Source organism: Seriola dumerili, unplaced genomic scaffold (assembly GCF_002260705.1).
Source record: "Seriola dumerili isolate Sdu_G_001 unplaced genomic scaffold, Sdu_1.0 BDQW01000068.1, whole genome shotgun sequence".
Taxonomy (NCBI): domain Eukaryota; kingdom Metazoa; phylum Chordata; class Actinopteri; order Carangiformes; family Carangidae; genus Seriola; species Seriola dumerili.
The window spans coordinates 4,462,187-4,486,169 of record NW_019174323.1 but is presented as its reverse complement, the minus strand read 5'-3'; the positions used below and the strand labels follow the sequence as shown (position 1 = coordinate 4,486,169).

General features: G+C 41.9%; 2 protein-coding genes and 1 long non-coding RNA gene across 3 annotated transcripts in view; 1 reads left to right on the top strand and 2 right to left on the bottom strand.

Annotated features, from left to right (window-relative positions):
* LOC111220096 overlaps positions 1 to 435 on the top strand; it is a 2,919-nt gene extending 2,484 nt beyond the window's left edge. The window contains exon 3 of the long non-coding RNA XR_002665045.1: positions 348 to 435. This is a non-coding gene — a long non-coding RNA (uncharacterized LOC111220096). The remainder of the gene's footprint in view (positions 1 to 347) is intronic.
* Positions 1 to 1,934, bottom strand: part of LOC111220095 (heparan sulfate glucosamine 3-O-sulfotransferase 3B1-like) — a 19,655-nt gene extending 17,721 nt beyond the window's left edge. The window contains exon 1 of the mRNA XM_022743062.1: positions 334 to 1,934. Within this exon, the coding sequence (XP_022598783.1) occupies positions 334 to 917 (584 nt within the window). The 5' untranslated portion in view covers positions 918 to 1,934. The remainder of the gene's footprint in view (positions 1 to 333) is intronic.
* Positions 1,935 to 4,775: 2,841 nt separating this feature from the next.
* LOC111220016 (protoheme IX farnesyltransferase, mitochondrial) overlaps positions 4,776 to 23,983 on the bottom strand; it is a 33,197-nt gene continuing 13,989 nt past the window's right edge. Inside the window, exons 5-7 of the mRNA XM_022742947.1 lie at positions 12,754 to 12,824; positions 8,969 to 9,201; positions 4,776 to 5,929 (exon numbers count right to left, since the gene is read on the bottom strand). Of these exons, the coding sequence (XP_022598668.1) occupies positions 5,496 to 5,929; positions 8,969 to 9,201; positions 12,754 to 12,824 (738 nt within the window). The 3' untranslated portion in view covers positions 4,776 to 5,495. The remainder of the gene's footprint in view (positions 5,930 to 8,968; positions 9,202 to 12,753; positions 12,825 to 23,983) is intronic.

Below are 23,983 nucleotides of genomic sequence, written 5' to 3'. Positions count from 1 at the left end.
TATATATATATATATATATATATTTTAAAAACGAGTGTAAACCAATCAGGAGTCAATGCGCTTGTTGGGTTGCATCTAACGGTGTTAATATTACTGAGGGAATGAATAAAGAAACCTGCTAAATCCTATGTAACGACAAAACACTAAAATAAATATAAAAGCACATATTTGACCCGTTTACTGATCAATATCACGTGACTGCTTACTATACTATAAATCTATTTCATGCAGGAACAATATCCTCTAAAAAGTCACAGTCACATTTTGTTTTCTGGACATATCCAACCATCATCCACACGTATTAAATGAACTGTTTTTTTGTTTTTTCTTTACCTGTACCACTCCAGTCCGTTCTCGTAGTTGCGGTCGAAGAAGTGCGGCTCCGCTCCCACTGCTCTGATATCTGGATGAACCCGGAGAAACTCCAGCAGAGCCCGGGTCCCTCCTTTCTTCACCCCGATGATGATCGCCTGCGGCAGCTTCTTGCTCCCGGAGCCGTTGGAGAAGCTGGACATGGCGCTGGGCTCCGGGGCTCTCTGCTGCTCGCCCCGCATCTCGTCCCACTCGTCGGCTCGGTCAGTCTCCAGCTCGTTATTGAGCAGGTCTCTGGACGCGGCGGTCCTGATGGACGGCTCCTCGTAGTCGCTCTCTATATCCTCCCACGGCTGCGGTTTGGCCAGCAGCCTGGACACCAGGTCCGTCCTGCTGCTGCTCTCTGTCCTCTTGCCCACCGCCGAGCCAGTCTCCTTGCCCCGGTAACTGTCCACCACCAAACTTGGCATAGTGGAGCAGTAGCCCACGCAGGAGTACAGCATGTATACCCAGATTAAAAACATGATGCTGAGCAGAATTAGTTTCTTCTTCACGGGGCTAGACCAGAGGGCATACAGGCTGTGACACACCAGGCTATATTCCATAAGCCTCTCGGTTGAAAATCATATCCCAGCGACGCATATTGCCTCACTCACTCCCGGTGGCACCTCAGCAGTCCTCGCAAAATTACGCACATGCTCACCCTAAAAGTCAAAATAAATAAAACTTACAAATAAAAAGAAAAAAACACTACTCTAAATATAATCGAAGGAAGTGATAAATCCAGGAATGAAAAGGCATTGAGGAATTTTTAATCATAGTTATAGCGAGAATAGCCTATGGGAAATAGTTGAGCTGCGACAGACGCACCGTGGTGCTGCTCCAGGCTCATCTCAGGTTCGTTACAGCTGCTGCCGGAGCACCAGACCTTATAGAGAGGCGAGCGGCAGAGTGACAGCAGCGGCAGCCAATGAGACCGCGAGGGAGGTAAATATGCAGCCGTTAGTAGAAAGAAGCGAGCCAATCAGAGGGAGGAATGGGCGGACCTCCAGCCGTGGGAGACGAAGCGTGTGCGCGGGACTCTGCAGAGAGTTTGGAAAACTTTCTTATTGGGCATAAACTCCAATTAACTCAAGTTTCTCATGTCACTCACAGATTATTCACATGAATTTAGTCGACTTCAGATTTCCCCGCAGGTTTATTCTGACATGTTTTACACATTACAGCTCATTTCTAACAACTTTTAATTATGAAATAAACATAGTAAACTTTCTAATACATTTAAAGTGAGCAACTTTGAAAATAAAAAAAGACGCCACGGAAAATAATTGCCCATCAGGCCTATCTAACACAACCAATATAACTCTGGTGTGATTTAAAACTGACTTTGAGAAATGAAGAGTTTGATTTTACTACTGACACTGAATGAGCAGCAGTGGAGAGGAGAGGTCACTGGTTTCAGTTTAATTAATGATAAAGTTAAACAGGCAAAAACAAAGTCAGACACATCGTTAATCATAAATCTACACTGTTTTAATTACGTAATTAATTATAATATTTGCGCATGTGGTAACGATTAAAACTATTAAAATTATGCCTGTAGAAACAATAACAAATTGACACATTAATAGCCTTATAATAGACATAGCCTAATGATAATAAATACATAATGATAATAATAATAATGCTAATAATAATAATACTAATAATTAGTAATTTACATAAACTTTTTTTTCATTAACGTGTCTTAATTGAATGTATCTTTACAAATTACTGTTACTTTATTTACTTTTACATGAATCTAAACGCCACTACGAGCATAATATAAAAGAAGTGTAAACTGGTGTAAAGTTGAAATCACTTATTCAACAGGTTAAATCCATTTCCGTGTCCTCGTGGACCGTGAATCTACTTCTTCTTATATTAGCATAAATAAACGACCGACTGGGAGTAAGTCTCTGGCTTCGTAGTTTTTATTGTTGAGGGTATCAGAAGTCTTGCGGCAAATTAGCAGAAAAAGGCCAATTAATTAACAGCGTACATTTACTCATCGTTTTTTTTTTTTTTTTTTTTTGCTTCTTCTAAAAAAACGTTGAGGGTATTTTACTTTGAAAAATATCACAGCAAAGAGGGTTTACATAAGGAAAAAAAAAACTCCAGCCTTCATATGAACTCAAATATATTCAAACCCTCTTACGTTTTAACTTTTGGACATGACTCAGTCCTCTTCCACACACACTGTTGTTAAATACACTTTTTTTCAAATATCTGAGAGCACTTCAAAGAGCTCTGAAAACTCTGAATAAAAAAGATCAACGCTGGGAATATGGATATGCACTTAATTCCAATTTAGAGAGAAGAAGAAGAAAGGAAGAAAGAAAGGAAGAAAGTTGCAGCGAGTATTTTTCAACCCGAGACTGGAGATGACTCAAAGCAGATCTGTAATTTAAACCTCGGGAACTTCAGCCGCCGATGAAAAAGATTCACTGTCAGAGTGTTTTAAATGTTTGAAAATGAACGAACAGATAAGATAAAATATGTAAAACATACACTTGCACATGTTTTAATGGCAGATGAACATGTGGGCGTCTTTCTAGTTCGGGCTGCAGTCAAAGTGAGGCCGACATATGGGCCTGAGACATCATAATGTGATCGAAACCGAGGCCAAAGCCTCATGTAAAAACGGAGATTTGTCTTTTTTAAAAAAATTGAAAAAAAAAGCTCAGTTCAGTAGACGGACCTGTTGCTTGTGTTCACGAGGTTCAACAGCGAGTTTATCCTACTGACATTTTTTATTTTTCCATGGCATCAAAGTAATTTTTTTAATGTGTAATATTCCTACAGGGATTTGTAGTTTTCCTGTGGCTGGTTGTATAGTTTCAGTTAAATATTGCTTTAGGATTACTGCAGCTCTTTGGATTCTATTTTGCAACAGCCAACCTTTGAGGAGAGGCCAGAGGTCATCCGTCATCCTGGAGATTTCATTGCTCTGGTTTGAAGAGTTCTGGAATACGATCTGTTGCTCAGTGTTTCCCCCTCTGATGTGAGAGTCAGTCAGTGTGGATATTAAAGCTCCAGCACTGGGGCTGGACAGCAGATTGCTGTTTGGGGACTCTCTCCTGTTTACAGATGCATATTTCGCTCTTCACTTTGTTGACTCTGGCATGAAAGCTTCAGGCTCACACTGAATGGGCAAATAACATGAATGATTTAATGAGCGATATAAGCAGAAAGCTCCATGTTTTCATGCACGGAAAAGAGAGAGATGAGGGAGAAGAGTGCTCATGAAATATTGTTGGCTTGTGAAATAATAACACAAAGACTTTCTGAACTTTTTCTCCATTTTACATGAGGGTTAATTTGATAAATCTAAAGTACTAAATGTCTAATAATTGAATAACTTTGCACATACATCACTCTGCACTGTGAAGCTCAAACATCCAAGTGAAGTTACAAAAAGTGAAACAGACTTATGAGTGGATGAGTTGTATGAGTTATTGAACAACTCTCATGTTTACATCTCTCTAACTTTAAATCTGAGACCGTCACAGTTAAGTTTGAATAATGATCATTTCAAAGGATGAATTTAGCTCGACCTCTCTTGTTGCCTCTTTACGTTGTGGTTTAGTAAATCAAGCAACAGTTGAAATTTCAGCTAAAGCCCTAATGCTGTGTGTGTATATTCAATATAATTCATCAACCACCGGCATCAGAAGTAGAAATAACACCACAAAGACAAGACAGCTCCAGAGTCACCCCTGCACCTAGGAGCGGATGTTGTAAACCATGGCGGGCCATCACGCCGGGCCATGGAGGTTGGCGACGACATTCAATCTCCACACAGGTTGTGTGTGTGTTTTTTCTCCCAACTGTAACAGCTGGCTCCATCACTCCCCCTTTCACCCTCTGATATGAAACTCCGTATCCGGTCAGACGCTTTACGAGGATGCCGAGCCCTTTCAGGTTCTCCCGGCCTTGGCTAAATCCCACAGCCCATCCCCACCCCACCCCCATCCCCCTTTTATGGAGGGGGAGGAGGATGGCAGCGAAGGGAAGGGGAAAGGGAGGGTGGTGGGGGCACTCGTTTCTCCAAAGTGCAGTGATGGAAATGTAACCAAATACCAAAACTAGGGGTAAAGGGGCGGAAGGGGAGCACATGTTGACTGACAGGTGCAGAGGTGGCCTGTTAAATAGAGCTTATTGGAGGGATGGTGATTTGTGCTTAAATTGAACATATCCACAAAGGCTATAACTGAAACTTAAATCCAAATATTACGTGTACTCTGAGTCAGCACCAGCACCTAACGAGGCGTGGCAGTGGTTTGTGTGTGTCTGATGAGAGAGCAGAGGCGTCTACATCAGGTACACAGCCGCTCACGCGCCATTTAGAGCGTCTAAATTGATATTTAAGTGGAAACAGTGAACGAGTAAATGATGACACAGAAGACAGAATTACAATCACGATGTGTTTATTGTTAGAGAACATTTACCCTTGTGTTTCTTACAGGGTTATTCCCTTTGTTGTGGAGCAGGCAAACCGTTTTGAAAGAACGCATTATGTAAATGAGTGAAGACCCATCAGTGCGTTTGCTCAGTCGCAAAATACAATGAGGCTTATTAACTGTCAAGTAGCAGGGATCAAGTAAAAGTCAAACAATCACCAGATATCAGGTGCAGTGTTACAGCTGCTTCAGAATAACTTTATATTTGTCCTATTTTCGTACTCTCTCTTACTGATGATCAAATAGAAATCTTTTGATTACATGATGTCTTCATGTCCACCTTTTAGTTTGCATTTATACAATGCATGGGGTCATCTGCAGACAGTACTGCTGTGTGGATCCACAGGAGCAATTTACACTGTACAAGATCATTTAACATCAGTCGTACAACATGGAGAGGAACCGGAGGGCCCCTGTGTAAATAAATACAGAATATATACAGCACACACACATGGAAATGATTACAACCTGATGTAATAATTCTGTGTGTTTTCTGTAAATCAGCCGTTTTGATCCGAATCATTTCCATTTCATTTTCTTATCTGCAGTGAGAACCGCTTTCTCGAATTAAACACACAGGTAAAATAATGTGTCCATCACCCAGCCCCCACCAAGCATGATGGGTGGTCAGGGGAAAACACTAGGCGAGTCTTAGAGGTGTCGGGGCATCTATGAAACTAGTTAGCTCTGCAGTGTGAGTGGTAAAGAAGGAGCTGGAGGTAGACCCGCGTCCGTCTGGTCTCTGCGAGGCTTCTTGCAAGTGAGCGCCAGCAGCAGCAGCATGGGCAGGTGCCACAGGCTGCAGAAGAACAACTTGCGGGCGCTGCTGCGGTCTCCCTTGCGGTAGAAGCGGAAGGCCAGGTAGCTGATGTACAGGTTGATGGGGAGGGAGATTAGGGGGAAGGTCCAGGTGGTGACGTCCAGCACGGGCGCTAATGTCGACAGGCCGATCAGACCCAAGCTGTGGCGCAGGGCCACACGCTTGCACATGCCAGGGTGGGTGACGGACATCATGCGGTAGCCGCCGCGGGAGTAGTCTTCCCTCAAGTTCCAGCTGAGGGCGTTGAAGTGGGGGAACTGCCAGCTGTACAGGAAACCACCCAGCAACAAAGCACCTGGGGGGGGTGGGTGGGGTGGGTGGGGGGGTGTAAAATGGAGGGAGAGATAAAAAGAATGGGGAGGGAGAGGATTAATGACGCAGATTGCAGAGTCTGAGGGAGTCAGACTATCGTGCTGCTTCTTTAACTCGCACTCGGCTGCCAATTATTAGGACAAGTGCTGAAACGTTGTGATTGTTAATCTTGGATTGGTAATAAAAGACATAACTTCCATAACTTCCATAAACAAACACTTTACAAAGCTTTTGTTTTATTCAAAAAATTATTAAATATTCAGAAAAGTGCTTTGGACTTTCCAAAAACTAGCTTCATCCAGAGGTCCACATTAACACATTGGCCCATTTTAAAACAGAAAACTACTATTTCAACAAAACACAGTGCACTGTCAGAAAACCATGTGTAATCTCATATTCAGACCTCTGTGCTTTTCCTATATCACAGCTGCAAACTTCTTCCAAGGTGAAGATGTTTTGTTGAACAACAGTCCAAAACCCAAAGATATTCAACAGAGAAAAAGCAGCAAGAAGCAGCCAGAAACACTGAACTTTTGGCTTTTCTGTGTGGAATGCTGAACTGAAAGGATGAACTGATAATCAAAAAAAGTTACTGATTATATTTCTGTCAGTCAGACGCTAGTGGTTACAGGGGGAGTTATGTTTCCACGCATCATCTTGAAGAATGTCTTGTTATGTCCCAGGTGATTGTGTCTCTGCTGGTCTATCATGATTTTAACACACATACTAGTCTTTTTTTTTTATTTTACTGCAAAACCAGAGTAGGGATTTCTGGCACAGCTTCACCTGTTTATAAGGTTGATGATAAGAGAAAAATGTGAAGAGGTGAAAATTCCAGCAACAATAGCAGAATAAATAAATTGTATTGTGCAACTGCTTTACTGTAAAAACAGTCTGACCCACGTTTAAAAAGAGACGTTCAAGGTCACATGGTTTTCCTGCAAAATATCACTGTCTATTACAGAAACAGCTGATTTAATTTACCACAGGTTAAAATACCATTAACATTTCATGTGAACTCCTCCTCCAGAGCAGGTCTACACCAAACTCTCTATAATATCAATCGGAGACCCAACAAATCCCACCATGAGCAAGCACTTGGCAACAGAGTCAAGGAAAATCTCCCTCTTCAGAGGCAGAAACCTTGAGCAGAACAGGGCTCAGGGTGGGCGGTCATCTGCCTTGACCAGTTGGGTAGAGAGAGAGAGAGAGCGAGAGAGAGAGAGAGAGAGGGAGAGAGAGAGAGAGTGAGAGCAGGAGGAAGGAGCACAATGCAAGTTCCACAGAGATGTAAAGTAATGGAGAGAAGGAGAGGGTGGTGGTGAGAGCGATAGAGGAAGAGTAGAAGAATAATTGAAGTGGGTGGAGAGGAAAGGGTGTTGATATGAAGCGTTCATAGTGTAAAATAATACAGGCCTAACATGAGTTTCTGAAGAAAAATGTTATGTTAGGTGCAAGTAGGGGAAACACTGGAATAGGATGAGATGCCATGGAATCAGCGGCCCTTTGAAAATAAACAGCAATTGAATGGAATAGAACTCAAAAGCCAGTAAATTCATTAAACATGATGCTGTAAGAGCCCACTAAATATTTGGAGCATAAACAGTAACTTGTATGAGCGCTCCTCAGGGATACAGCAGCAACATGATGAAACACATCTCATACAGTTGCCATAACAGATCACTTAATGTGTCCACCAAACAAGCTGGATAAGCCCCCCAGCCTGTCTCTTCACTAACTTAACATTACATTCATTTGGCAGATGCTTTTGTGCAAAGCCACTCACAATAAGTGCATTCAAACTCCACAGGCACCAGGAACAAGCACAACTAACAGCACTACAGGGATCCTGGGCCATATGTAAATAAAGCTTTATGTAGTGTGACGTCAGAGGTCCCGATGAACCCAGTGAAGTACAACAACTCACAAAAGGCGTTAGAATAGGAAAACAGCAATGTGAGTCAACTATGGCTGCAACAATTATTTTTAGCATTGATTAATTGCCCAAACATTCTCCATTTACTATCATACAAGACAAAAAGCAAATACAGTATTGACCTTTAAAAAGCTGAAATCGGTCATTTTCTTTGGCAATTTTGCTTTTTAAAAAATGACGTAAACAATAAATTGATTATTAGTACTGATGCAGATTAATTATCTGTCAGCTTCAATTGAAACTTAACTCCTGATCTAATGAAGTCTGACACAGACTGTTAAGATGTGAGTTGTGTTGAATAGAAGAGACCATAAATTACAGATAGAAAATATATATTTGACACTGGATTGTGATGGAGGCATAGTTCATATCAAACCTTAATTATAATGTGATACTTTTGAACAATGGCACTACAGCTTTTTACTTGTTTGCCATACCAAATGGACACAAAGAGTATTTGATTAACAGCTGAAATTGAATATTTATAAATGTTTCCATCAAAAAAGAAGAAAAAAACTCAAATGCCATTCTAGGGAGACAAATATGGCTGTATGAATTATACATATTGCAGCTGCTCTCTGTCCTACACAGTATCTACAGAGGAAATAGCATGGGTGTTCAGTTCACAACAACATGCTATGTTTATATCTCACATTTGAAAGGTAAGATACAAATGCAGTGATACATAAGATCAAAAAAATTGTGAAAGTGCTACTGTGGTTGAATCAATTAAGGATTATAACATAATAAATGAATATGTTGATCATTTTTTTAATCTATCATTTAGTTTTATCAAATGTCAGTGGAAAGTCCATTTCACTTTCTCAGAGCTCAAAGTGATGTTTTCAAATTGCTTCCAAAACCCAAAAATATTTAATTTACACTGATATAAAACAGAGAGAAGCAAAAGGAGCTGGATCCAGTGAATGTTTGGCTTCTTTGCTTGATAAATGACTTCAGCATGTTAAAGCTGCCCCACAACTGAATACTTTTCTCTAAACCACCTTCCTGTTTCAGCACTAGCCTCTACACATTTACACAAATCCACTAACACCCCATATCTCCAGCTATGCTAGTGAGTCGTACCTGGCTCCAGACAACCTGTGGCAGCCGTCCAGCCCATGACAGGAGGTATCGCACCCACCACTGCCCCCACCCAGGTATTGGTGATACTGAGCCTCTTGAGTGGTGTGTAGCAACAGGTGTAGAGAAAGATGTTGAGGGCACCCAGGAAGCCTGTTAAGGGGTTCACAGCCAGTGTGAGCAGAGCGACTCCAGGAATTCCACAGGCCAGAGCGAAGGACACGGCATGGAGGGGACTGATGTTGGAACATGTAAGGGAGAAAAAAGAGACAAAAAGGGAGAGGATATGAGAGTCAGTTTAATCAGCAAGACAAAAAAAACCAAAAAAAAACATACAAAAGCAAATATACAAGATGAGGTTGATTTTTTTTCCTTTTGATAAAAGGCAAGTTATAGTACACTGATTGAGGCACAGACAAAAGTCCATCACAGCCACGGGGACAACGGGATGATAAAGTTTTGTGGGCTTGTGCAGACACAAGATAGGACAATGATAACCAAACATGTTCAGCACACACGCGTGCAGACCCATGGGGGCCACACACTGACAGTCTGCAGCCGTGCATGGCTGAGTCTCAAAACGGGAGGCTTAGAAGAAGCTCATCTGATAAGAGTTTGTCAGGGATAAAAGTAGCCCTGCAAGATGAAGAGCATGTGCACACGCCGGAGATCAAAACTAGCTGAAGAAAACCACAGTGGCTCAGGCTTTTAGCCGGATGAAGATTTTCTCCGCCTCCTCCTCCTCCTCCTCCCCTCATCTTTTATTGAAAGCAGTGATGGCAAGGTCTGGTTCAAATTCACCAGTAAATGCTCCATAAATTAAAGAGAGGGTAGATTAAAATCTTGACCAAATGCAGGCCTTTTCTTCAAAAAGCAAACAGGGCTTTTATTTTGGTGGTGTGGCCGAGCAGGGAGATTGGTACATTAATGTGATTAGTGGTGTTATGTCTGTTTTATGTGGGCTGAGGTGGGGCCGTACAGGCTGGCTATGGGCTGTTGACAGTCTGTCTGTGGGCTGGCTCAGTGGGGGTCATGGAGGGTGTGCGTCACATGGCCTGAGGCAGGTTTACTGTCCTCTGCTTACAGTCTGACACAGCCGCAGTCATAACGTCAGGTAGGTAAAGTCAATACGGAAAGCCAGAGATGTGGGCAGCTGGTCAGACCACAATCAAGGCCATGGATCCCTATGTAAAACACTTGAGATTGAGTTAAAGAAACAGGAAGATTCCACTTAAAACTTAGTTACCTGTTAAATATTTGAGTGGTAAGAAACTGCAGTGAACCTGTGTAAGCCTAAACAACACAGTGCCTTCAGGGATGAGTGTATAACTAGGAAGTGTGGGAGTAGAGTTTATAGAAACCTCTGAATATTAGACTGAAACATAACTACTATATCTTCAAATACACACAGAATTGTTTTGTATTGACAGCCGGAAGAGAGCACATATTAAATGACGAGTAAATACAGAGGACAACTCTCTAAAAGACCAGTGGGCTAGTTCTGTAGCCAAAACAGCAACAAAGAGTGGAAAAAGCAAAGAAAGGGAGGAAAAATGCTACATTTGCATAAGATGGTAAACAGCTGTAGACAAGTTAACGTATCCGCACCAAGAGCTAGATGAACTGAATTATAAAATACTTCTCCTTCACAGCACACTGCACAGTTTCCTCTCCATTTCCAGCCATGAAAAAAAAAATTCTCCCTCTACATGATTTAGACAGTCATGATTCCAGTCATTAAAAAAAACATAATCACAAAAAGTTGAATGTTAAAGTTAATTTCTGACCTGGGAAAAAGTCATTTTGAAAAGGTTTTCTTGATAAAGCAAACTCCATCCACTCATGAATACCATGAGATGTAGCTGAAAGCACCAGACAGCTAATAAATGCACCTTGATAAAAGATTATTTCACTAATGTCTCCTAGCTGTCAACACTAACTGACCTGGTCCTACTTGGTTAACAGCCATGACACCCAAATCTTACCTATCTTCAACTCAACAACTGCAGTGTGAGTAAGAGACCAAAGCTAATCCTGTGTGCGCCTGCTCTTACCAAGCTGAAAGCTATTCAGCATCACCACATGTGGAAGCCTCAAATTCTGCAAAACCACAACAAAAGGATGGAGGACTGTGGTCCACATTTTACAGAAGAACAATAAAAGGTGGGAAAGATGATACACTATTGTAAGTCCCCGACATAAAACGGCAAACTATTGCTAACATCATACTGGGTAGACAGGCTCCCACAGTAAGGCAGATGTAGTGGAGGAACATCATCTGACTCATAAAAAGCCTCGTTCGGGAAACAAAATGGAAAATGTGTAAAATATGGCCTTTTGATGAATTGTTTGACAGGATAGTCCAGCCTCCCATCTGCTCGCTGTCTCTACGCAAGACTGTATATGTGAGGGAGAAAGAAGAGAGAGAGAGGGAGAGACACAGAGCGAGGGATATAAAGTTTCTGTGTGTCTCGCAGACAGACCGACACACACCTTCTTTTGTCAGGGGCACACTAAAAGCCGGAGAGAAGAGGCTGTGTTTAGACAGTCGGAGAACATCTTCAATCACCAGCTCAACAGCAGGAGAGGCCGCTTTTAAACAGTATGTCAATGGAGAATTCCTGAAACTGGGATGAGATAGCTGTGGGTCAAGGCCCAGTTATGACACTAACAGGCTGTTCAGTCATAGAGTGACTACGTTACTGGTGTATATTAGCAGGCAATGGAGGTATTTAGCTTCCTGGTGCTGGCTGCATGTGAATTGAACTGGTAGTGAAAGGGGTTTCATCCTCTTATGTCAACAAGTTGTTTGTTTTTGTTCCTCCTGAATAAAAATGAAATGAAAGGTAGGGTGTTTCCTGTAAGAGTGAAATGCAGAGGATTTCCTAACACTGACAAGGGGTGAAGAGGACATGTGGTTGGTTTGTTTTTGTGGTTCATGAATCAGTGAATATGTATGTGTGTGTGTCTGTGTGTGTGTGTGTGTGTGTGTGCCTGCTGTTGAAGGGTGGCAGTCTCCCAAAGATTTGCAGGAGCGTGGCGATGCATCCAGTTCACTGAGTACCAATGCAGAGGTTATCTTTCATCTAGCAGTGGAGGTAGCAAAGTAGGGGTAGTCGGGTAAACTACACCCTAACCTTAACCTCGCCCCTCCTCCTTCTCAACCTGCTAACAAGCTCACATTACACCTGGCAGGTGTAACGCAGAGGATCGACGCTGCTGGCATGCTTTTCTCTGACTGGCAGCTTTGGTCACTGTCTTCCACTATTTCACGCACACAGCTACTGCTCTGTCCCAGTGCCATAATAAGTCAATAACTAAAGCTGGAACAGAAGTGCAGAATGTAAATCAATACCGGATGTGTGCTCGGTGCTACTGTTTTATTTAAGATTAACTCTTCATTATAATATTGCCAACAAATACACACAGGCTTTGACACCACAAGCTGTTATGTCATATTTCACTCCTAGAATAATGTCCCACAGCAATACTGGATAAGGTCAGTGGGCAAGGCAACAGTGGCAGACTTTGACATTCGTCCAGTATGGATTGTACAAAAGGCAGCTTGGATGGCTCAGTAGCTGTCACGTAATGTTGCTAAGGTGCCACTGCACTGCACCGAACTGAACTCCAACTCATGCTGAGCTCTTGCCCTTCTCTCCTTTTGCACTCTCGCCAGTCCGTCTTCACCATCTTTTTAAAGTGGTAAATAGTGCAGATGGAGTTGCTATGCCAAGTATTTAAAGAGAAAAGTGCTGTAAAATAAGAACAAAGACAGAAAACTGTACCTGATCTGTCCTCTGACCAGTGGACGGTTCTTTGTACGGTTCATGTTGGAGTCAAAGGGCACCTCAAAGTACTGTGGAGACAGAAGAGCAAGAGAGTTAATACAGGAGACACACAAACACATCACAATGACAAATACTGTTCCAGACACAAGACACATTCATACCAAAAAAAATGTAATATCTCCACATACTGCAGGCAACAATGAAAACTCATCACACTGGGTTGTAAAACAGTATTTAGACAACAGTTTTTTGGCAGTTTAGGTGTATTTTTTTTTACGTGTGGTTCTCCTACACTACAGCCGAAATGGTACAAGTGTGGTTTAGAGAATTCAGGATTTGTGTTTTCGACAATGTTGAGGTGCAAAGTTTGGGCTGACAAAGAAATGTTTCTGTTGCAATAATTCTAAGGATGCAAGCAAATATAGGCAAGAGAAAAGATGGGAGAGTTCCACCACTGCTTGCTCTGTGAGTCTTTCTATACAACATCTGGAGAGAAACCAAGTGAGGGGATTCGCTTAAGACATGGTCACAGCAAATCTCCGAGCCAAATGCTCACCCTGCACCTTTGAGAGTAAGTGGACTGGAGGTGGAAGGTGGAGGCAGTGAGCTGTTGGGTGGGAGTGGGACGTGGTGGTAGTGGGGTGTTCTGGGATACAACTATGTGAAAAACTACTTATACTCCTGTTTTATGATCTGCTCTGGAGGAGTATGCTTCAAAGTGCTCCCAGGAGATTGGCAATGTGTGACTTAAATGCAAACACATGGGGTGCTTATATGCAGGAACTGGCTAATCTGTGTGTGTGTGTGTGTGTGTGTGTGTGTGTGTGTGTGTGTGTGTGTGTGTATGCGAGAAAACTCACATAAATGTGTGTATTTCCTTTCCTGCATAAGAGCCTTTAACTAATGAAGAAAACAGATAAAGCACTTAAGACTTCGGAATATCAAGATCCATCTCCTCTGATATATGGTTCACATAAAATGTCTAATAAACAGATAATCCACTTTTCTCTTTTTAAACCCCAGTTCCTAGATTTACTGCACTCATGACATCGGAAAGCCACCATATTATTAAAGAACTCCTGGTGGAAGGCATTGCATTACATATTGTATAGATTTTTATTTTGAAGAACATTAGGGCGTGGGCTGCACCATTAAGGTCTGATGCACAAGATATCTCACATTACTCGACTGTGACTTGGAGTCGCGATCCAAATACTGAGCACAGACGAAATGATCAAATATGGTTGCTAAGCTTGAATTTTGGCCTTTTTAAATGAGGTTGCATCAGGTTTGGAGTTTGAGAGGCACATTAAACCTCTGAGAACAGAGAGTCAACAACACCACAAAATGACTCTGCAGAAATGCCAACCCAGAATCTCCGTCTGGGCTGTTGGGTTGCCGGTTATAACATTACATCTCACTGTGATTTGCATGAGCCATTAGAGAGCTTACACAGGATGTCGGGCTAGAAGTGGATCATAATGGCATTTAGTCGAAGTGAAATTGTTCTTTTATTTTGCATTATTTTCGAGGTAAAATTAGCAAAGTAATAAAAGAGCCTTTGAAGAAACAGTCATTCAAGTCAATGTGGAAGTGGTCTCAGACTTCTGGACTCTGCTGTATGTCATTTGGCTGTAGTTACTACTGAAACTGCAGCGGCACTAAAACTCCTCAACCAACAAAAGACATTAAAATTAGCAGTGGAATGAGCTCTCTTCATATGCTCCAAAGAAAATCTCCTGCTTCCCTTTTCCATCTCAGCATCAGTTGTCATAGAGCACTAGCTAGCTGGGTCTGACTGGACTGGGCCAGGCTAATGCACAGCTGTGTATGCGGCTGTGGGACCTCAAGGCCCAGACTGAGGTGTTAATTCTATTTCCTGGGTCAGGAAATGCGTCAGGAGGTCAGGGGCCGCATGAGAGAGAACTGCACTTTGTGGCCGGGCCAGAGCAGAGCAGTGCTGAACCAGGCCTCAGGCAGGCCCAGGGCCAAGCTCGCTGCAACACTGCTCACATAAAATGGATCCACTTAGTTTCCAATAACATCATCACACATGTAAAAAGAAAAAAAAGACAGACCCTGATAGTGTGCACAACAGTACTCTGTGCATTGTGCCCCCACAGGCACATAAGGCACCTGTATAGTAAATAAGACCAAAGAAGAAGCTTGCAGAGGGAAAAAAGTATCTTAAGACACAATATCTACAGTGTCACCGTTGTTTGGGTGAACCTGTCGTGTGTTTATACGGATCATTTGATGTGAATGTCTAAGTCACGCGGTCCACCTCACTGTGTGCGCTGTGCTGTCAATTCAGTTTGTCCAGTTCTGCTCTTGTTCCTCCCTCTCTGCCTTTTAAGTCAGAGTGCCTCATCTGGTTCGCATCAGTGGCTCTCTCGGCCCATGTCATTATTTCCGCCCAACACTGCCATGTGTTACAGTGATGGCATTAAAATAACTGGGCCATTTGTGTTTTGTGTGCATGCACATGTGCTGCTACAGGTAGGTCTAGAGGTTGCAATGGTTCAGAGTGCCTCACTTTAAATTCGAAGGATTTTCACAGGTCTTCGCCTGCATTGAGTTTATTGAGTTGACACAACATTCTGTGGTTAAAGTGTTTAGTAATATGATCCATCTCCAGTAAGACTCTTCAGACCAGTATATACCAGTGTATAGTTACAATGTCTTTACTAAATGCTGATGAGTTTTTAATAAAAATATAAAAGAATTCAGCCTGTCCCCAAAATACTCATGAATATTGATGAATGTGAATATTGATTAAGGGGAATATAATATTGTTAATGTCTCTGTTATTATTTATAGGCAAATAATAAATAGTATTTACAATTTTCAACAAGCCTGAAAAAATTGATGAATACATAAAAAATAAAAAAAAATAGCAACAACTTCTGTTAATTTCAGAGAGATTACAGAATTTTGATTGAATATTATAAATCAATTATTTAGCACAATCTTAATAAAAATGTCTTTCAAAAATGAGATCATATTTGTTTTTTCCCTTACAAGAATACTTTGAATAATATCTAAATAGATGAAAATAGAAGAGTATCAGGAGTGTCAGTGGGGTTTGAACACAATTCCAACAGCCTCTTTGGTTTCCATCATAAACATATACTAATATTCAGTTATGATATCTTCATATGATAACTTCACAATAATATATTATTGAAACTGCTGGCATGTTTGTTGAGTGAAATATGGCATTCTTCATAGGTGGTGTAAAAACAAAGGTTTGAAAATGGATTGAGCTTCAGATAAGATACAATTCAATCAAACCTGCCAGGATCAAATACAAACCCCAAACCCAAGGATCCCATGGATCAGCTCACAGTATGCACAGAGGTGGCCTTGGCGATTTAACCGGAAGTTATGGAGAGTCTGGCTGCTGCTCTCAATTATGGACACAAACACACATGCAGACACACACACAAAACCCGTAACTGTAGGGGCAATTATCTGCCAGATGATGAGGACTGAAAACAGGCAAGACCAAAGTGAGAAGCGAAGAAGAGGGGGTGTTCAGCTGCCAGACCCTCCGAGCTATCAAAGACAGAACGTGATCCACTGCCAACCACCCGGGCTGAATTGATAACAGGCTGCATTTCCTATTCTTGTGTGGAAGCTCAAGAAGATAACTTGGCTTGTATTATGGTAACGCCATAAATTTTGTCTATCTGATGACTGTAAATTAAGACTTTAAGGGCTGCATAGATTTGACAAAAGTGTGTAAAATGTTTGTTTATTCCCACTTGGATGTCGTGAAGTTCACCTGTATAACTTCTTAAATGAGGAGAATGAACCAGATTGAAAAACTGACAATCTTATACTTTGATTGTGCACCAGCCACTCCTTGCGCTCCCCATGGGAGAAGGATTGCCTGACTAACCCTGCATGACAAGCACACCTCCGATCTGCCAGCAAAAACAACACTGGGAAGTGCAGTGAAGGTCGGAGAGCAGCGATACAGTAACTGCACACCGTGCATTTACAGTGTTTACTCGAGAGGCAGGAGTGTGCTTAAACACAGGCACAAGAATACACACAGCTGAGCAGCTGTATGGCTTTGGCTCACAGAAACATCAGCTGGCCTAAACAGCGCGTCTCTCTCGCTTTGCCGAGGGAAACCCAGGTGCATGGGCTAAACCCAACAATAAGACCAAGTCATCACTTGTCAGAATGTCAACTGTTTGCACGCTGGAGTAGAATGGAAGACTCAAACTTCGGGTGGTGCTCTGATACGTGAGCCAAGTCTACTTAAAAAAGCTCGAGAGCTCTCAAAGCCCCCTCAACACCAACTGTGAACGGTCTCTGATCAGCCACTTGACAAACAAGCAGTCAAAGATTTACATAGATTAAGCTGTCCTCAGAAGTCAATTCAATAGTCCTGGCAGACATTCGCACTGTTTTGAAGTCAAATGAAAGAAAAGGAAAGGAGAGGCATGCATTCTGTCTAGTCACAACACAAAAGGTTTTAAGGCAGATCAGCATTATTTCAAGGTGTTTCTGTGGTAGAAGTGGGACTGCTGCTCTGTCTCTGAAATGCTATTGATGTCTCTGGAGTCAAATGAATAGTCTTGAAACTATGTGAGCAATGCTGTGATTTTGTACCGGTTCCCTGAAGAACCTGTTAAACACTTCTAAAGTACTTATTAAACTGTTAGCCGGTGTGAACCGGTGTGAGCGTCTGTGTGGATAGCAGAGGTGTTAAGAAATAGGAAAAAGACTTAATGGCAAGAGAAGAAATTAGGGAGCTGGGAGATGAACTTAAAAAGCAGGAAACATAAGATAAAGAGTAGAAAGAGGGGGAGGCTGACTGCAGACAGTGATCACACATTGTGCATTGTAATTAGGGATGGGTGGCTGGTTGTTTATAACTGGTATAAACGGCACACCAGTAGAGATGTGTGCCACGATTTGGATTCAGCTAGAAGTGTGAGCCAGTATAGAATCAGATATTTGGAAGGTGAAAAGTCAGAATACAAACAGATCTAAGGGTTCTACAGAAAAACAACTAGAATTTTGGCATTAGATGCTTAGGACAGTTCAATCTATTCATTTCCGTCACTGAGAAAAGAGCAATATTTATTTCACAGTATCTGCAGCGGAGGTGAAAGAACAAACAGGAGGCATGTCTGGGTCTGGAATGCTGCGTATGGACAGCTGGCAGATGTTTTGGGGGTTCCTTGCCCTCTGCGATGCTTTGATGTGATGATATGATCTGGGATCATCTGGTGTGATTAGACATGAAAAGCTAAGATTGTTTGCACTGCCTAATTCATTAGAGAGGAAATCAAGAAAAACAGGACAAACAAAATCATATAAGCTATGATCCAGACATATTATCACAATTGAGAAGTCCATATTCTCATGTCTGTACAGTGACTCATGCATGGTTACAGAATCATTACATTTTTCTTCAGACCTTCAAAAGAAAAGACAAGTTGAAACTACCCATACTTCTTGGTCTTCTAAATACCAGAACTGCACTATCCTGCTGCTATACATTAAAGTCTCCTTTCGTTCTTCTTGGGCTGGAGGCTGCAATACTCTGTCTGGCCAAAGAGTGGATCACGTCTCCCTTTCAGCTGTGTGCTGTACCCACACATCTTCTCCCTCTCTTTATAGTGGTCTGTGTAGAGCACTTGGCAGCAGTTCAGCTGGCACAGCTTCTCTCTTGATTAATGGCCTGAGTGTGAGACAGTGAAGTGCTAAACTGTCCTCATGTTAATCAGCCAATTAATGCCGTGCAGAGCTGCATTACCTCTGCCCTGCCGATAATCAGTCCCTTTGCCTGTGAAGATATGGGCAGGATCTGGGAAAGCTTACTGCAAGGCAGAGGCATGCTATACTGCCGCTGCCTGGGCCACGAAGCGAGGGAAAGAGAGGTGGAACAAAAAGAGGATGAAGTTTGAAAATGGCGAAAAACAAAGGGCTAAAAGGTAGAGAATAATCTTACACTCTGTTTTTCTTCCAGCTCGTCTGATCAAAGGAGGTTTTGGCAGCTGCTGCTTTACCTCCATAAAGAAAAGTTTCTGGTGCAAAACTAAAGATAAATGAGCATCGTCTATTTCTGCTCCGCACAGAAGACCGTCTTAAACCACTAAGGCAGGAAGCCTGGGGGAATATGTGCCTTTTTGTTTAGAAGTAATGCCATAGTTCATCATGCATGTCTTGTGTGTCGTATCACATCACTGTTTTCATCATTTATGCTGCATCATGACCAAGCCACAGTGCCTCCCAGTGTGAGGGAGGACTCCGGTTACAAGCCATACGCACGGTGGATGGCAGTGAGCACGACAACAAATCTTAAGGTCTTATGGATCAAGAAACTCTCTCTTAGAACGAGATATATTTCATTACAGGTTATATTTATTTAATGTCACAATGTAGAACCTCTGGATAAACCTTGTAGCTAAATCCTTTGGTGAAATGGCTTGAAGTTTGAATATTAATCTTGAGAAGTGGTTTGGTATCATTTGCCAAAAAGCCAGACACTGGGCCATGCTAGCTGACACGTTCATTTTCATTCCACTGTAAACATATCAACTGTGCAAACAAGACAAATTCCTTTGTTGGAGAGCTGGCCAGCCATATCTCCAGTCTCCGCCTGATAAGTTAACGCTCTTACTAATGAGGGCATATCACTCCAGTTCCTGATTACCATTAACTGTGCACACACTTGAGTGCTTTCCATTCAGTCTTGCATACTGTGGGAAAACATATCAGTGAAAGCTGAATACATAGAACTGTTCTGTGTGTGTGTGTGTGTGTGTGTGTGTGTGTGTGTGTGTGTGTGTGTGTGTGTGTGTGGTCACTTGTTTAAAGAGAAATAAACAGTCCTTTCCGCCATCAGTGGGCATTTGCAAATAACTGCAAGGGTGCGACTGACATGACAAGCAGTTTGAAAGCCTCTCGACAGTTTGGGTGCATGACGGTGTGTATGTCTGAGAGAATGTGAGTGTTTAGATTTTTTTATTCCACAGCTGTGTTCGACCACAAGGAGACTGCAGAGGGTGTGAATGTGAGTGTGTCAGCTTTAATACTGCTGTGATATGACTGGTCCCTGAAGATCGGGAAGAACTGCACTCCTTGGAAGTTAGAGGTGATAAGGAGTGGATGCATATGAAGGCCCTCACTGTTCTCTCAAACATGACAGCAGCCATCAGCACCTCTGGAATATTTGGATTTGCAGCAGTGACCCGTGGCAAAATCCACCCCTTCATCTCGACAGGCTCATTCAACAAGCCTTTCAGATCGAAATGATGAGGCCCTCGGAAGAAGACAGCAACACAGTGAGGTCTAGATCTGTGTGCAACCAGTGTTTTACCCACTCCTCATAGCATTACCTTATAAAGACATTACATGTAAATTCTGGATGAAGGTCAACTACCTATTAATCTTTCAATAAGCTAAACTGTTAGGTAATCCTCAAGATGCCTGTCATGACATGTACTGTAAAGAGCAGAACAGACAGCTGTGATTTGCAGGATTTAACATGAAATTAATCTATTTTATTAGTTTCTGATACTTGAAAACACGTACGCCACATTATGAGTAAACTATAACAAACCTGATTATTCAGTTTATATGTGTTCTTTTTTTTTTTTTTTTATCTCTGGTTTCTATCAAGTACTTTGGCTTGCTGGGACATTGCTCACAGGTTTCATGCTGCCTACTTTTCTTCCAAGGTAAAGTAATTTCTGAAAACTTCCCACAGATCCTACTAAGTAAACACAAAGTAACACAAGCTTTACATTGTTTAATCGGCATCTTTGTTCTCCCTCCCTTTCTACTCACTAACATGTTCTGTAAACTACACTTCTGATAACACACATGCAGCTCAGGTTGGTGCAGAGCAGTTCAGGTTCAGGGACAAGGCATGGGAAAAACTGTAAGGAAAGTATTCTCATGTGATACATGTGCATAGAAGTTTTCTTTAAAACACTTTGTCTCTTCACTCTCTACAGTGAAGCAAACCTACTATAAAACTGGATCACATCCTACAGAGCTTGACAACCACTTCCTTCTTGACCCAAATAGGAAAAGACAAAAAGAGCACAGGGTAAATGACCTTATGAAGTAGAAGGGAGAACTCCTCAACCATTAGTTTGAAAATAAGAAACACCGTCCAACTGTTGGATTTCCTGATTATAAACAAGAAAGAGTTGCGGTTTCCAGCCTTGTAAACTCAGTATAAGACATCTCCTGGTGTGCTAACCCTCTTCTTCTTAGCTTCATGCTTTTGAGTGACAGGAAACAGAATAAGGAAAAAAGTGAACTATGTTTATATGGAAGCAGAACATTTGCTGATACACCCAGCACAAGGGAGCAGACAGTAAACAGTGGCAAAAAAAAAAACCAGCGGGAGTAAATAATTTATCCATGAGTTTCAATCTTGTTTGCTGGAGCAAATGGGAGGAGACTGTATGAACAGGGTAACTAAGTTCCTGTCAGAGTCTGTCCTCCTCGTCTGCCAGCGCTTTACCCCCGAGACCCATCCCTCTCTCTGCCATATTCTCAGTGTCTTCTCGCCTCTCTCGCCATCCCCTTAAGTGGAAAGGCAACCAGTTAGCTTTTCGAAGGGTTCGAGAAGTGAGCTGTCAACCATCTGTGCCGTGAACGTAACAGAAATTGTTCCTGTCAGGGTGTGGTGTGACACAGCTTCCAGTGTGTCTGAGCGGGGAAACCTAAGTGCTGGGACAGTTCCTCAGAGCTAAGTAGCCAAAGAATGACACTAGTTTAGCAGAGATTATTGACAGAACACTGGACCACAATGGTTAAATTTTCCAACTTAATATCTGAAAATATCAATTTACTGGTTTATTTAGTTTAAAACAAAGAATGTAGTAGGCTAGGTGATGAGAGGTGATGGTGTCTGAAATCTAAAGAAAAATTAACTCAACCATGTCATGGCATTTGCTTCCTAGGAGCATCATTTTGTCAGTCTCCTTAAAGCTGAGTTTAAAAGGTACAATTCTTTCTCTGCCTTACAGCATATTGCATAAAGGGCATAGCTCTTAAACAAAGAAAGCAATTTCAAAGTGGTAAAGTGCCATTAAAACTGTGGGCTGGTGAAATTGGAGGCACTCTTGCCCCACCCATCCTGTCTCCTCATAAGCAATTATTACAGGAGAAGCATACAGATAAAAAGGTCTGGATGCAGGAGAAAAGTGCAAAAACATAGGATGCCCCCCCAAACACACACACACACGCACGCACGCACACACACACGCACACACACACATGCACGCACGCACACACACACACAGTAGGACAAGCACATCTCAAACAGCGGAAATGTTTAATCCCTTGGATCTGGGTAAGTTAAACAAAGACATTCAGAGTAATGGGCATACAACCAGCTGTCTATCATTCTCATATGGATTAAAGCTGTGTGGGTGTAAAATGAATAGGTAGACAGCAATGGGTACTTGAATAAGTGACTGTATGGGGACATTAATAGTTTTCAGTAAGTAAAACACAAACGTGACGTGAGGCTTCAAGGGCTTTTTGTGTGTTCATGGCTGTTGTTCTGAAGGCCTGTGGGTAGGCAGACAATGCTCCAGAGGATGAATGCAGCATTGGGTCTGAATGATCATACAAGGCCTCTTTTATCACACGGCCCAAAAATGTTCATGAGATGGAAAAATAAAATGCAGTTTACCTTGAGCCAGTAATTTACGGAATGTATAAAACAACAAAGCCTTAATGACAGAAGCCACTTCAAAGCAGAGTGGAGTTATACAGCCACACTTACAGTAGATGCGTCATTTTCATTTGCTGACGATGCAGCATTGTTTCTAAAAGCTGGCTTACAGGAGCCGTGGTATTGAGAGAAAACAGTTATTAAGACATAAAGCACAGAGGGGTAAAGTAGTGTTATTCTGTAGACATAAACAAAGAATTAAAAAACTAAGTGTGGTTTTACAATCCCTTTGTGATCCTCAGGTGGGGTTAGCTACAGAGAAAAAAGCATTGCTTCATATACAGAGTAGAAAGGGATAGGTGCAGTTAAAGGCATTAGAACCAGAGTTAGTAATGCATGTTCTAGCTGCACACCCAGAGACACACACTTTGATCTCTCTTGTGAGCAGTAATCAACAGTTACTACATGACAGAGTCTGACATACAGACTGCCATGCCATCATATGGCTGCAGATCAAACAGACAAGGGTCCACACCCAACCCAGCAGGTGAGAGAGGAATGACTGGTGGTGAACCTCAGGTGGACCAACACATGGACAGAACACAAGTAATGCTACACTCAAGAAGAGACACAAAGGCAGACTTAGCCCTTTTGTGCCTGTGTAATGCAGCCACCCCATATAAAAAAAGGCATGAAAGGGCAGGAGTCCATGCTCATATGCATGTATCAAAAAAATATTAATGAATTGACAGCAAAAATTAACCCAATGAAATTCAACAAAAATAACTTAAAACTGAGGGGGAAAAAAAACAAAGAGCCAAAAAGCAAAAATAGCTCTGGCCTTTTATCTTCTCAGCCTCACCTGACTGGAACCAGTCAGACAGCTTTCAATGAATAACAGACAAACATTAATATAAGATTAGACTGATAACAGCCATGAGTGCACCAAGTTTATCCTTCCTCCCTCACCTGGACAGTGTCTGGTCACTCACTGCTTAGACCAATGATGCACACTTGTTTTCACTATGACTGCCTGACACATAATCTGACATCACTGGATACCCCTCAACAAAACATAACCTTGTGTGATGTAAAATACATAACTCTGGATGAATTAACAGATCAACCAAAACTTTGGACTGAAATTAATGATTTAACACACAAAACTATTAATGTAGGGAAACAGGTCTTTTCACTGCCTCATTACAGAAACTTTCAAAGCTTAGATTAATGCATGTTTCAGTGGAACAGGCATACTGTCCAGGCAGTGCAGTTTGCTTTATCTAATCACCTCAGGTGCACCTGTAACATACACAGTGAAACCACCTCCACCCTTTGTCCATATGCATTTAAGCAACGATAACACAAATAACAGGAAGAGATATAATGTGGATAAGAATGCATTCCAATGAATTAACTAAGGTTCACCTCTGAAAAGCATCAGCAGCTACATTAAGAGAACTTTGTGAGAGGGAACACAACTTTTTCATGGACCTGCATTATAATGAAACCCACTGGCAGGAGACATACTGCAGATTAATGTAGTGTAGAAAAATGTGAAGC